The sequence below is a fragment of the Colossoma macropomum genome, unplaced genomic scaffold (assembly GCF_904425465.1).
Source record: "Colossoma macropomum unplaced genomic scaffold, Colossoma_macropomum, whole genome shotgun sequence".
Classification (NCBI taxonomy): Eukaryota; Metazoa; Chordata; class Actinopteri; order Characiformes; family Serrasalmidae; genus Colossoma; species Colossoma macropomum.
The window spans coordinates 9,807,865-9,821,662 of NW_023494804.1; the positions used below are offsets into that span (position 1 = coordinate 9,807,865).

Here is a 13,798-nt window from a genome sequence, read left to right on the forward strand (position 1 = left end):
ACATTAACCCAACCAACCAGTGATGTCTTTCATTTGATGAGTTGATGCACTGAAGCAGATATTTGCTTTGACATTTTGACACAGCTCATCTCAGCTTTTGTAGTAAGAGAGCATTATAAGTACAAAATTTTTGGACACAACAATATCTTTTAAATTAGTTTTTAGCTTTGGAAATGTGTAAAAATGACATACTACCAGAGATACAATCTCACTTTTACAGATCCCACAGGTATCAGAGTACGTGAGTGGAGTGGAACGGCACACATTTCTCGCTCAGAGCGCTCTGTAATCACTCCGCACCGGGTTTTCTATTTCCTGCTTCTCACTAACACATCAGAGAAAACCCGCTCTGTATGATTTATTCTTATTTCTTATTTTATGTCTTGAACATATGGACAAAACACTACACACTTTATTTCATGATTTCTATAATCTGTCACTGTTATTAAACGAAAAACTAGTTAAACATTCAGGCCTTTTTCGGAAAAATATAGACCAGGGGTCAGCAACCCAAAATGTTAAGAAGAGTTATTTTGTCCTTTCAACAAAATCAAACCACCTTGGGAGCCACAACATTTTATGTCCATTTTACCATCTTCGCTGTAAATGTGTCTCAGTATGTGCTGATGTACTAGTATAGGCTAAAAATGTAATCTAAACGCAAACACAGAGATACTTCGCTCTGCTTTAAGATTTAGCTTTAGCTGCTTTTCTCGCATGTACGGCAGGAAACTTTTCTGCAAAGGTGGAACAGTTTCTTATAAAATGTCTCTCAACATTTGACGTTTTACGAGGCTGAAGTCACTTCTCATTCGCCAGCTTTGTTCGAATTTTCCCGTTCCACCTTAAATGGTGCCTGAGGACCCAGAATGTATCTGCTGCACCATTTAAGGTGGAACTAGAAAAGTCAAACGAGAAGCTGGTGAACGAGAAGCAACTTCAGTTTCACAACTTTTTAGTGTTTGACAGTTTCTCACTGCAGATTAAACATATCAGGAAACCAGGTGGAGTGCTTATCAATGCAAAAAGTCCATTCGTCTCCAAATTATCGACATTCGTCTTAAATCTTGCTTAAATCTTTGCTGTTTCGTTAGCTACTAGCAAGACGAGACTGTTGTCTGCATTGCTATGGTGACCAGCAGTCTGGCGCCGATCTTCAGGGTTAAAGGGTGTATTAGCAGATATGGGCTACATTAATTCCAGCATTTAAGACCATTTATAATAACAAGTCAGAAATCTGACGAGGTTAATCAAATGCACACTCTCTTCTTTATCATTCATGCTGCAAAATGGACGACACAAGACTAATTCTGTAATATCTATAGAACTTTGTTGTGATTGGTGAGAATTTCCAATACGTAGGTCTGCAGTGCAAACACTGTGTATAAATGGCCATCATATGTGAGCTGTAGCAGCCACATACTTGGACAGATACCGCAGCTGGAGCTTCACATTTAATTCTGATGACGAACCGAAGGCTTGAGGCAACAGCGACAGCAGCTAAGCAGCAATTGGAGTGCTGAGAATAAGGCAGGGCTTGATGAGAACCTAATGATTTGACTGGCCATAATACAATGACAGTGCTCACTGAAAACAAATCAAATTTTATTTGCTAACAAAATATTCTGTCCCCATTTGATTGAGCAGGCCTGTGGCCAATTTGGGTAGGCCTGGCTCACCCATGGCTATCTCGAATTTGTTGCATAACAATGCTAGCAAGGTCTTTCCTACCTCGACAGCGGCCTTGACTTACCAATACATTCAGAGTGTGGGTTCCCAAGGACTGATTCTGGGAACATCGGCCTTATCAACAGTTTGTGTCTACAGGAGGTTATTAGCGCACAGATACATTTCTCCTTCATTGGCACATGCAGCCACAGCTTCAGCTCTTCTGCTAACCTTCAGGTTTTAATCTCAGTTGTGCCAGGTGCCAGGTACAAAAAACTGTGCAGCCTTGTTCTTGGGAGGGGAGTAATACTAGCTTTGTGAAATGAAAAACTCTATTGGCTTATTGGCTGCAGCAATAGTGCACAACTCACAGGTTCTTAATTTGTTTTGCTCCTGGTGAGTTTCATTGCAGCTCTAATCAGATCCACCTGATGCTCCTTGATGAACTGAAGCAGGTGTGTTAAATTAGGAGCTTGTTAAGAAATAAAAGATGCTTAATGTAAGTTCATGCACTGTTATTATTGAGTATTTTGGAAAAAAAATACTTTTGGTTAATCTCAATTTCAAATATGTAATTCACTTAATTGGAAAATATTTCTGACTATCAGTTTTATGAGCACTACTTGCATAATTTTAGTCTTTGTATTAGATATTACATATTGCATAACAGCATTGATTGAAATGCTTGAATCAATTATAATCGACTACAACAGCAATCAATAAAACAAACTTCTCAGGCTACTTTCAAATGTATTGTTGTTACTGTCTATATTCCACTAATGTGTATATAGTTCCTTCAGCCACATTTGTGCATACATGTTTCAAATAAGCAGTTGTGTGCCAAAGTTTGAGCACCCCTGGTCAAATGATGTTTTGTTGGTTTTCTAAGTGACAGTATGTTAACACATCCTCTACAGAGAACACACCTCTGCACATTTTAATGTTTGTTTGCTGAATTGAACATAATTATTAAGTGCCATCAAGTAATTTCTCACTTATGGCAACCTTATGGATAGTGTTTTTCCAGAATATCCTGTACTCCATTTGGGTTTTCAGGCTTCTGAATGGCTGGTTCATGATTTCTGTGATTGTATCTATCCATCTTGTTGCTGGTCGTCCTCTTCTACCTTCAAGAATGTAACATATCGTGGAAAAATAAAACCTAAAATGAGGACAGTGCAAGTTTATTTTATGCATTTTTTTCAATATGAGGCTGGGCAACATGGCGATATTTATTGTTATCATTATAAAATACGTCACAAAACGTCACAATATACATTTCTAGCATTGCATGGAATGTAAAGGTACTTCTAGAGCACTGACCAACTGCATGGTTAATTACAAAGAGAGCATCATTTGTTTTTTGAGGATGTGAAAAGTTGAATACAAGTATTTTTTCCTATACAGTATTTTTTTTTAATAATGGGACTGCTGGTTCTTTTTGTCCATTTTCATTCATCAGATGTCAGAAAATAAATATCATATTTTGTGGGACTGGACCCTAAATAGTGCACTAAAATTTGCCAAAAAATGTACATTCCCTATGTAAAGGATGTTGTGAACCTTAAATAAGTTTTTCCAGGTTAAAAGTACAGATTTGTACCTTTTCATAATGTAATGTTTTAAAACTGAACAATAAAATAAAAAGCCTGGAGACGAGACGGGGTGTGTGGAGTCAATATAACTTAGAACATAATTTCAATAGATTATGGTTCAGTTATGTTCCCTGACTAAAGGTACTGAGACGTACCCTTGAGGGTCCCACCCCAGTGACAAGAGGGGAACTCCCCCAGTGACAGTTTAGTACCTTTATTTCTGAGAGTGTTAAATGATCAAAAGATACAGCATATGATGCATTATATCTCATAATGGTGAAATTTGAGATTTCGTGATGTAGTGAATCACTTCATGATGAACGATAACTGAATCAAATCAGAAATTTACAACCCTAGTACTGAAGAAAACGCGTGACTGCGTTAATGTCCGATACAGGAAATGCTTGAAGTAATACAGTGCTGCTCCAGCTTTTTCTGAACATCTCCATATGGAAGCAAACTATACATAAGGAACAACACTAAGCATAAGTAGTAGCAGATGTACGTGTCTTAAAGGTTATATATATGACATTTTTGACATTAATATAGCAGCAAACAACTATTTTCTATGTAAAGATATAGTGGAGTAATGGCACCCTGAGCAGGGAATAACATCACACCACCTCTGTTTGTGTTGTAATCCAAGTTTCTCTGTTTTTTTATTATTATTATTATTTTTAATAGCTGGTCCGGCTACGCTGGCCCTCTCCACATTTACTTTTGCCCTCCCCAGACAGTGAGTATGTACCACTTAGGGCGGAACAGGAAAATTCTAAAAAGAAGTTAAGGCGCCTGAATGTAGCCTCAATTCCTGCTCCATTTAAAGTGTAACAGGAAAATCTGAACAAGAAGCTGAGGCGCCAGAATGTAGCCTTAACTGCTGCACCTTTTAAGGTGGAACAGGAAAATTCTAACAAGAACCTGGCGAAAAAGAAACTGATTTTAGTTTCATTGAAAGTTGAAATGCATGAAAACGGATGAGGAGGTTGCTCCTGCTTGACAGGTGGGCAACATTAATTTATTTTTACTGTTTCACAGAACCAATAGGTTGGTATTGTTTTGTCCCAGTTGCTATTTTTTGTTATAACAACTGGATAGCTTATAACTGTTCGCGCTTATATCATTGTATTTGTCTGTAAAATGTTTGTGAAGGGTTTTATGATCACAAGAATTAAAAAAAGCGTTGTTCGCCTTGGCAATGCACGTCTACGAATTTGAGGGCGGAGCTTCTGAAGGGAGGGGTGTGTTTGTTTTGCTGTTGAGTTTAAGTATCAACAAACGTTCACCAGAATCGTATAGTGCGCCTTTAACTATATTAAATTACATGTTCTTTGTTTTCTGCTGCCATTTTCAGCCAAAATTCTGGCCATTCAACTGCATCCCACCCATCTCCAGTTCCAGTTAAAATGCAGTATTACTGACTACTAACTCTTGTCTGGACTACAACCAAATCTAAAGCATTTCCATGCTGTGAACAGTATAATCTCCTCAGAGAGATTGCAGTGTGTGTCCAAAAGGATCCAGACAGGCCTTCTAATTAGTGAATTCATCTACTTTAAGGTCACCCATTGCTGACACAGTCATTCAATAGCGCACACAGCTTATATATATATCTCCATAGAAAAGCATTGCTAATATAATGAGACACTCTGGAGCAGCTGCATATGAGCCGAAGGTCACCATAACTAATGTCAAGTATCGACTAGAGGGGTATAAATCCCTCCAGCATTGGGCTGTGGAGCAGTGGAACAACATTTCCTGGGGTGATTGAGCTCCATCCAATACTTTTGGGATGAGTTGGAGTGTTACTGCAGCGAAAGAGGGCCCTCTTTCGCTGCAGTAACACTCCAACTCCTCCCAAAAGACTGTCGATTAACACCCTTGATTTCAGAAGAAATGCTGGACGAGCAGGTGTCTACAAAGGTTTGGGCATCCAGTGTATGATCTCCACAGCCTAAACGTTTTCCCACATGTTCTCAGGGCATTCAAATATTATTTGATTCCCTGTTTTTTGCCCTCCAGATGGGGAATCAAAGAGCACTGTACACAAATCCTAATCCCCAACTTCCCATCTGCTGGAGTCATCCAACCAATATCCAGCATCAGCGTTTGCGGGTACCACACCAGGCACGCCTGCACCGAAACTGGGACAAATATGGCAGCAAAGGTCAGAGAGCAGTGAGCTCAGCACAGCTGCTTGATCCTGTCTGCCCACTCACACAGCAGCAACAATAGCTGAACTAAAGACCAGGGTTTGTCCACTGATGGGCTTCCCCACATTATTCTGTGGAGTAAACCTAATACAAGCAAAACAGCCATTAATTACAAGTGATCAGATTTTCTGCATCAGGAAAAAACAGAAAACATATTTAACTGAAAGCATCAACAACTCAATAAAATATCAAATTTTACAGTATTTAATGTCTCCACTCTGCCTTTATTGCAGCTTTTGTCATTCAGAAGACTTTTCAATTTTCCAGGGATATTTTTCTACAACCCCAAAGTTCAGTCTTAGAAGTTGGTTGCATTTCATTTTCTGCTTCTCACAATCCAAATAATCCAAACACATTTAGTGGTGCTGAGACTCCAAATGTTTTTCTTTTCTCGTCTATTTCCTTTTCTCAGTAAGGGCCTCTTTATAGCTACACATTCTTTCAGACCCATAGCGTAGAGTTGTCTTCTCACAGTGGAAGGATGGACAGTGGATTTTTTCAGATCTGAATCAAGAGTGGAGCTTGACCTTCTCTCTCTGATGAAAGCCATGAGTGCTTTTTATCTGATAGGGGCAGTTTTGGTGGTCTATCAGTTCTTGCAGGTGGTTGTTAGGAATCCCATTTTCTCTGCATCTTTTAATAATTTTTGAACTCCAGATTTGAAAATGTTTATTTACTTATTTTCCTTTTTTTCCCTTCATTTTGCAAGTGGATTATTTATCTAATTGCCTCAGAAATATCTCCTGAAAAATAAAAAACATTTTGACTGGAAAGTAAATAAATAAAGAGCAGTCTCTGACCAGTGGTCAGGAAGTACTGTTGCAATGCAATGCCCCTAGACAAATTATATGTTCTGCTGATTTAACACATCCTCTACAGGGAACAATTCTCTGCACAATTAAGGGCACGACGTCTATGTATTTGTTCAGTTTAAATAAAAAATATGTATATATAAAAAAAAATATCAGTAATGAAATGTAGAGGATGTGCTCTCACATATGAATGTATGGAAAATATAATTAAATTGTAAGAAAGAGCAATGGGAGAGTTTACAATATGCATTATCACCATGCAAATTGCCAGCTAATCACTTTTGTAACTTTGTAAATTTTAATCCAGTTACTTTTTTAACAGCTCTATTTGAATGCAAGACCAGCATACTATGAAACTGCATTGTACTGTACTACCAGACCTGCTTGAAAAAAAATGATCCTTTTTTTATCTGGATATAATCGGTCTCTGTGCTGGTACACTGGCCTACTTTCTGTAGGCAGATTAAAGTCCCAAAACACAGATTTCCATACAATAATGAACCTCCATTACTCACATTTGCTTGACATTTACACTGACTGAGAACTTTATCACACCTGTACACCTACTCATTCACGCAATTATTAAGCCAATTGTGTGGCAGCAGTGCATAAAATCATGCGGACACAGTCCAGCAGCTTCAGGTAATGTTCACATCACCATCAGAATGAGGGAAAATGTGATCTCAGTGATTTTGACTGTGGTGATTGTTGGTGCCAGATGGGCTGGTTTGCATATTTCTGTAACCGCTGATCTCCTGAGATTTTTTACACACAACAGTCTCTAGAGTTTACTCAGAATGGTGCAGTAAAGAGTGAGCGGCAGTTCTGCAGATGGAAACACCTTGTTGATGAGAGAGGTCAACGTTTGACTGACGTTACGGTAACTCAGATAACCACTCTGTACAACTGTGGTGTTCAGAAAAGTATCTCAGAATGCACAACTTGTTAAACCTTGAGGTGGATGGGCTACAACAGCAGAAGACCACGTAAGGTTCCACTTGTATCAGCCAAGAACGGAAAGCTGAGGCTGCAGTTGGCACAGGCTCACCAAAACTGGACAGCTGAAGTCTGCAAAATTGTAGCCTGGTCTAATCTTGATTTCTACTAAGGCAGATGGAAGGATCAGAATTTGGTACAAAGAACATGAATCCATGGTCCCAACCAGCCTTGTGTCAACAGTCCAGGCTGGTGGAGGTGTGTAATAGTGTGGGGAATAGGTTCTTGGCACATTTTGGGTACATTAATATGAACTAGTCATTGCTCGAATGGCACAGCCTATTTGAGTATTGTTACTGACCATGAGCATCCCTTCCCGGCCACATTTTCAGCATGATAATGCACCATGTCACAAAGCAAAAGTCGTCTCAAACTTGTTTCATGACAATTACAATGAGTTCAGTGTTCTTCAGTGGCTCTCCCATTCACTGCATCTGAATCCAGTAGAACACCTCTGGGATGTGGTAGAACAAGAGATTCACAGCATGAAAGTACAACCAAAAAAAAAAAACTGCAGGATTTGCATGATGCAACCATGTTGGACCAGAATTTCAAATTAATGTTTCTGACATCATGTGGAACCTGTGTCACAAAGAACTGAGGCTGTTTTGAGAGCCTCATAAAGTGGCCGGTGAGCGTATATACTTCACAGTTAGCTTATCAAACATTCATTAGTGATGTTATTGATCATTTTGCAGACTGTCTGGGCTACAGGTGGAAGGCAAATCCCACTATTGCATATCATTTAAAGACATCTTGAATAACATTTCACTGCTCTCTCACATTAAAATGACCATAATAAGAAATCAGACAGTTACAGTAGGAAACAAAAGACAATCAGCACACTTATCTTTGTCAAAGTAAGACATTTGACTATCAGCATGCTTGGCAATGTTTTTGTTGGTCATGATTGTAAAGGAGTCATTCCAGGAGTCCACAACATTCAGTGCAATGTTTAAAGGACAGACGCCTGGCAGGACTAAATATATTAATTCAAAATTCATCATGATCACAATGAAAAACTTTTAATTCATGTGAAAAAAGAACTTTGGAAGTTACAGCATAAATATTAGAAAATAAAAAGTCATTTTAACATCAAACCTTCGCCATGGCATTCTGTTTTGCGTGAATTAACTCACCCTGTCACAAGTTCTGATGGGGTTGTCATTTAGCACAAAAAAAAAGAAAACCTGTTTTTGGTGAGAAGAGTATGTAATTGAAACTACAGAAAGCAAAAAAACGTGATAAATCTAATTAGCATAACAATTTGACACCAAGGTGATGGAAATGTAAATCTACTGATGGGGAACTTAACATTTACTTCAGGGTTGTAGGTGATCCAGAAAGAGTTAGAAATGTCAATTAATTAAAGTTAATATAAATTCTTTATAATTAAATAGTTGAGATGCAAACAAAGCCATTCACAGTGGTTTAGTGTGAAATATTTCGTTCTATATAAGCTTGTGGTGACAGGAATGAAGATGTACAAAAGCTCCCTCACTGAAAGTGAACATGAAATGCTTAGATATACGCTGCCTGAGGTCTGACACACTGCTTTATGATAGTTTTATGATTGTTTTGGCTTAAAATGTATTTTAAACCAAAACAATCATAAAATGTATTTTCATCAGTTTATTTTGATCCTTTCATGGTGGAGGGGCACATGCAGGGCATTGTAAGGCAAAATAGCCCCCCCAAAAACTTATTTTTTTCAGATTTATGACCACTTTACCATCATCAACATTACATATAAAACCTAGGAGACACCTGTAGGTTCACTGGTGGTTGTGGATAGTAAATAAAATGGCTATAGTTGTGTTGTAGGCATCCCTGGTTTCTATCAGCACCACTGTAAATGAATCAGAGTCACTAAGTTTCTCTACAAATGACCCGTTTTACATCAAACCACTCTGAATGAGTCTGTTTACAGCTCAAGTACTGAATTATTGAGAAATTTTGAATAATTGGTGGAACTCCCCTTTAAGACTGTGGGCCAATAGAGTTCCTGAACTTACGTGAAAACGAAGAAGAGCGTGGAGGATCCGGCCAGCAGACCCGCAGCGATGGACACAGGGATGTAGGCTCCGGCTTTAACTCTGTCTCCGGAGCTGCTGGGCATGCTGCCGCCGTTTCAGCCCAACACACAACTCAGCGCCTTCACAGCTCAGACTACGGAACATAATCCTTCACGTGTCAAAAGTTCGTGAGCCGGCCGGGGAGAAGCCACGCGCGCGGTCCAGAAACATGCCCGCGCCGCGTCCGTCCCGCTGCCCCGCAGGCTGAACTCACTTTCTGAGGATGAAAACTAAGAGGCGGGGCTTCGGACCAGATATGGGCGTGGCTTCGCGAGCGCCCACCAATCACAAGCAGGAATGAATAGGGATAAACATAAGAATTGTTTTTTTATTATTTTTATTTTTTTTTAAGCGGGAATATTTGTGCTTAAAGTAGACTTAAAGGGAAGTCCACCGAATTTCCGATTTTTCAAAAAATTCGACCTAATTAAACGGTTAACTAAAAGTCATACAGAGTGGTTTGATGTGAAATGATTCATTTTTACGAGACTCCACAACACAAATATAGCCATTTTATTCACTATCCAAAACCAACAGTGAACCTACACGTCTTCTAAGTTTTTATATGTAACGATGATGAAGGTAATATAGTGGTAAATCTGAGAAAATAAGTTTTCATTGAGGACCCTTTTGCATTAGAACACCCTTCATGTATCCCTCTACCATAAACATAATAAAATAAATTGATTAAAATACATTTTAGGGCAACATTTTTATCTTAAAACTATGATTAAACTACCATAAAGTAATGTCTCATTACTGACATCAGGCTGTGTATTCATCACTATTTAAGGTAAGAAGTTTTGTGAGGGAGCTTTTAGAGGCATTAAAATCTTCAGACGTCTGGTTCCCGCTGTGAACAATTCTGACTCTGTAAGTTTCCCTAGAACAGGCCACTGTGAATGACTACATCATAACCATGTAATTTTGAAAAATTGGTGGAGTTCTCCTTTAAATTCCTAAATGGCTATCTACTCACTACATTGTGCACTGTGTGAGTTAGAAATATATGCACCGTATGTTCGGTAGGGATCATGACAGAATCCCAAAAGTCTTTTAAGGCCTATATAGTGCATGTGGGAAGCAGAGAGCCATCTGAGATTCAATCAAAGTCATTTAGAGTGGTTTGGTGAGAAATGGTTCATTGCAGTGAAATATACCAACTCAGATTTCTTTACTGTAGTGCTGATAGGAACCAGGGGTCACCATGTCTACAACACAAATACAGCCATTTTATTTACTGTCCAAAACAGCTGCAAGGTAGTGGTAAATCTGAAAAAATGAGTTTTATTTGGGGACTATTTTGCCTCTCAGCGCCCTGCATGTTCCCCTCCACCCGGAAGAGCACATTTTAGGCCAAAACCTTCTCTCAAAACTATCCTAAATCAGTCTCAGGCATCAGAGAACATGTTTGTAACAGCTTTCTGTCAGAGGCATGAAACTCTTCGGACGTCTGGTTCCTATCACCACCACTGTGAACAACTCTGGTTCAGTAAGTTTCTGTAGAACGGAGCGTTTCACACCAAACCACTCCGAATGACTTTGTTTGCATCTAAACAATTTAATTATGAAGACAAAAAACAGTAGGATTCCCCTTTAAAATGAAACTTTTAACCTTAAAATGTTCTCCATTATTAAAGGCAGTGGCTAAATCTAAAACCGTGAAAACTCAAAAAACATTCAAATGAATAAATGACTCTTTTCTATGATAGAATAGCCAGTAGTATCACGTCTCATCTCCCCCTTCAATCACTCCCACCTATCATTCAGCAAAACACTCTGCTAGCTCAGATCACTTGGAATACATTACTGAACAGAGGGTAAATATGTTATGATTCCCAATGTGCAACTTTAAACAGCAAAAAATTTCAATAAATGCCCAGTGGTCACTTGCATAAAACATCTTAAGTGAATTGTTGGCTTAAGTTTTCTCTTTGCCTTCAGTGAGCCGTGTAAAAGCTCTTCAGGGAAATGTTCAAATTTATCAAATTTAAAAAATAAGATGAATATTTGAGATTGTTATGTAAGCAGCCACAGGCTTCCATTTCTCACTCTTAAGAATAACTCAGTTTGTATTGTTTTCCATTTGTCTCCAGATACAAGGCCATTTAAAGTTCCCATATCATGGAAAACTGATTATTTACCTTTTTGAAATAAAATTGCTTTAAGTAGTGGGTAAACAAAGCTAAAGATTGATCGTTATACAGTCCACATATGGCAACTATGTTGCAAAGACAGCCTGTTTTGAATGTATTATTTTGTGATGTCACAAAAACAAACACATTTACATATATCTACCTATACTGCCTACAGCAGTTCAGCTCCGCCCGTTCACCCTGAAGTTATAGGGAGTGTTTCAGCCCTGGGTGCTTTTCGAACGAGCCGCAATACAGCACAGCCAATCAGATGATTTAAAGGCACAATAACAAAAACAGCCTCTTTAATACTAAAGGATAAAGACAAGTTGGAAAATGAAGGTGTAAAAATTGACATTTTTGGTACATAAAATACAAAAAAGTAGTATAGGGGCCCTTTAATAAATAACCCAGCATTACAAGGCAGGTCAGGAAGCATGTTTATAATCATTGTGCACAATACTGTAATAATTGCAACATGAAAATTTGTACAAATGTCAGAAGCCTGCGTTAGTTTTGTTCTCCAGACATTCCCCATATTGCATGTAATGCTAGTCTGTGGAAAGCGCACCCTCTAGCGGCAGACAGCTTGAACTGCAACTCTGCAGTATGTGCCCCCATTATGCTTCAGTAATAAAACCCACATATCCAATCAGGAGTCACTGCAGGTGGTAGGTTTCCAAGACTGCACCCGCAACAAGGCTCTGAATAATGATATACTCATTAAAACACACATATGTCCCTCACCAGAGTTTAAATTCCTGAATATGATGAATCATTGCCGCTATAAGGTGCTACGGTTAGATGCATCCACTGAGACTACAGCCACTAAAAAAAGAACAATATGATCTCCATTACAGATAATATCCAATACCTGCATGTTTGATTACAAAGACAGCATAATTAGTCTTGTGTAACTGAATTTAGTGCAGCACAGTATATACACACATACATACATCTTCTAAACCGCTTATCCTTCTGGGTCGCGGTGGGGTGCTGGAGCCTATCCCAGCTGTCATTGGGCGGAAGGCAGGATACACCCTGGATGGGTCGCCAGTCCATCACAGGGCAGACAGACAGACATACACAATCACACACACACTCACAGGGCAATTCAGCATGTCCAATCAGCCTGACTGCATGTTTTTGGACTGTGGGAGGAAACCGGAGTACCTGGAGGAAACCCACACAGACACGGGGAGAACAGGCAAACTCCACACAGAAAGGACCCTGGCCGCCCCGCCAGGAATCGAACCCAGTTGTTACAGCTGTGAGGCGACAGCGCTGCCCACTGCGCCACCGTGCCGCCCCAGCACAGTATATGAAATGTTGAATACAAATCACTGGATTCATAGTTTGTGATATTTTTAAACATGGCACCACTTTGTCTGTTGCATAAAACATCTTAAGTGAATTGTTGGCTTAAGTTTTCTCTTTGCCTTCAGTGAAAAACCTCTTCAGGGAAATGTTCAAATTTATCGAATTTAAAAATTAAGATGAATACTGCGCATCTTGAACACATATTTGCCCGACTCTATACACTACATATTTTATGTCGTCCTTGCCATTTAATGTCTCGGATCTTGATAATAGCGCATTATGATTCAATACTGGATACAATGGGGAAAGTTTATATTGTTTTGCTTAGCAAACTTAGCCAAGCAATGCAAGACCACCCTGAGGCATTTCTAATACCTGTATTGCAAACAACCTGGACAACAAGAGCCTTCGATTATTCAGGTAGGTACAATAGTAGATATGAAACGTGATTCATTTCCAAAAGACTTTTACACTATTTATCGTTTATTTGTCTTTAAACACACCTTCTTTGGTAAACATGGACATGAAGTACAAACATGTCAGGATAACACAGTTTCTTTAAGCCAATACAATTAGTGCATTGTTCATTACAAAAATTACACAGAGGAAACACCACAAATTTGTTATATTCAGAACATTAGCTCACCAGACATAAATTAGCCACATGCATCATCTCCTTTCTAATACTTGGTTACACATCCCCTTTAATTATACAGGAAATCACCCAATTTTTCAAAAATTCTACATAATTCAGTGGTTGAGATGTAAACAAAGTCATTCAGAGTGATTTTATGTGAAATGGTTCATTGTAGAGAAACTCACAGACTCGGATTTCTTTGCAGTGGTGGTGATAGGAACCAGGGGTCACAATGTCTACAATACAAATATAGCCGTTTTATTTACTGTCCAAAATCACCTACACATATCTGAGTTTTTATATGTAATGTTTATAATGCTAAAGCAGTAGTAAACTTGACTTTTGCT

General features: G+C 38.8%; 1 protein-coding gene across 1 annotated transcript in view; it reads right to left on the reverse strand.

The window, feature by feature from the left end:
* zdhhc8a (zinc finger DHHC-type palmitoyltransferase 8a) overlaps positions 1–9,531 on the reverse strand; it is a 28,446-nt gene extending 18,915 nt beyond the window's left edge. The window contains exon 1 of the mRNA XM_036595622.1: positions 9,300–9,531. Within this exon, the coding sequence (XP_036451515.1) occupies positions 9,300–9,403 (104 nt within the window). The 5' untranslated portion in view covers positions 9,404–9,531. The remainder of the gene's footprint in view (positions 1–9,299) is intronic.
* Positions 9,532–13,798: the final 4,267 nt, after the last annotated feature.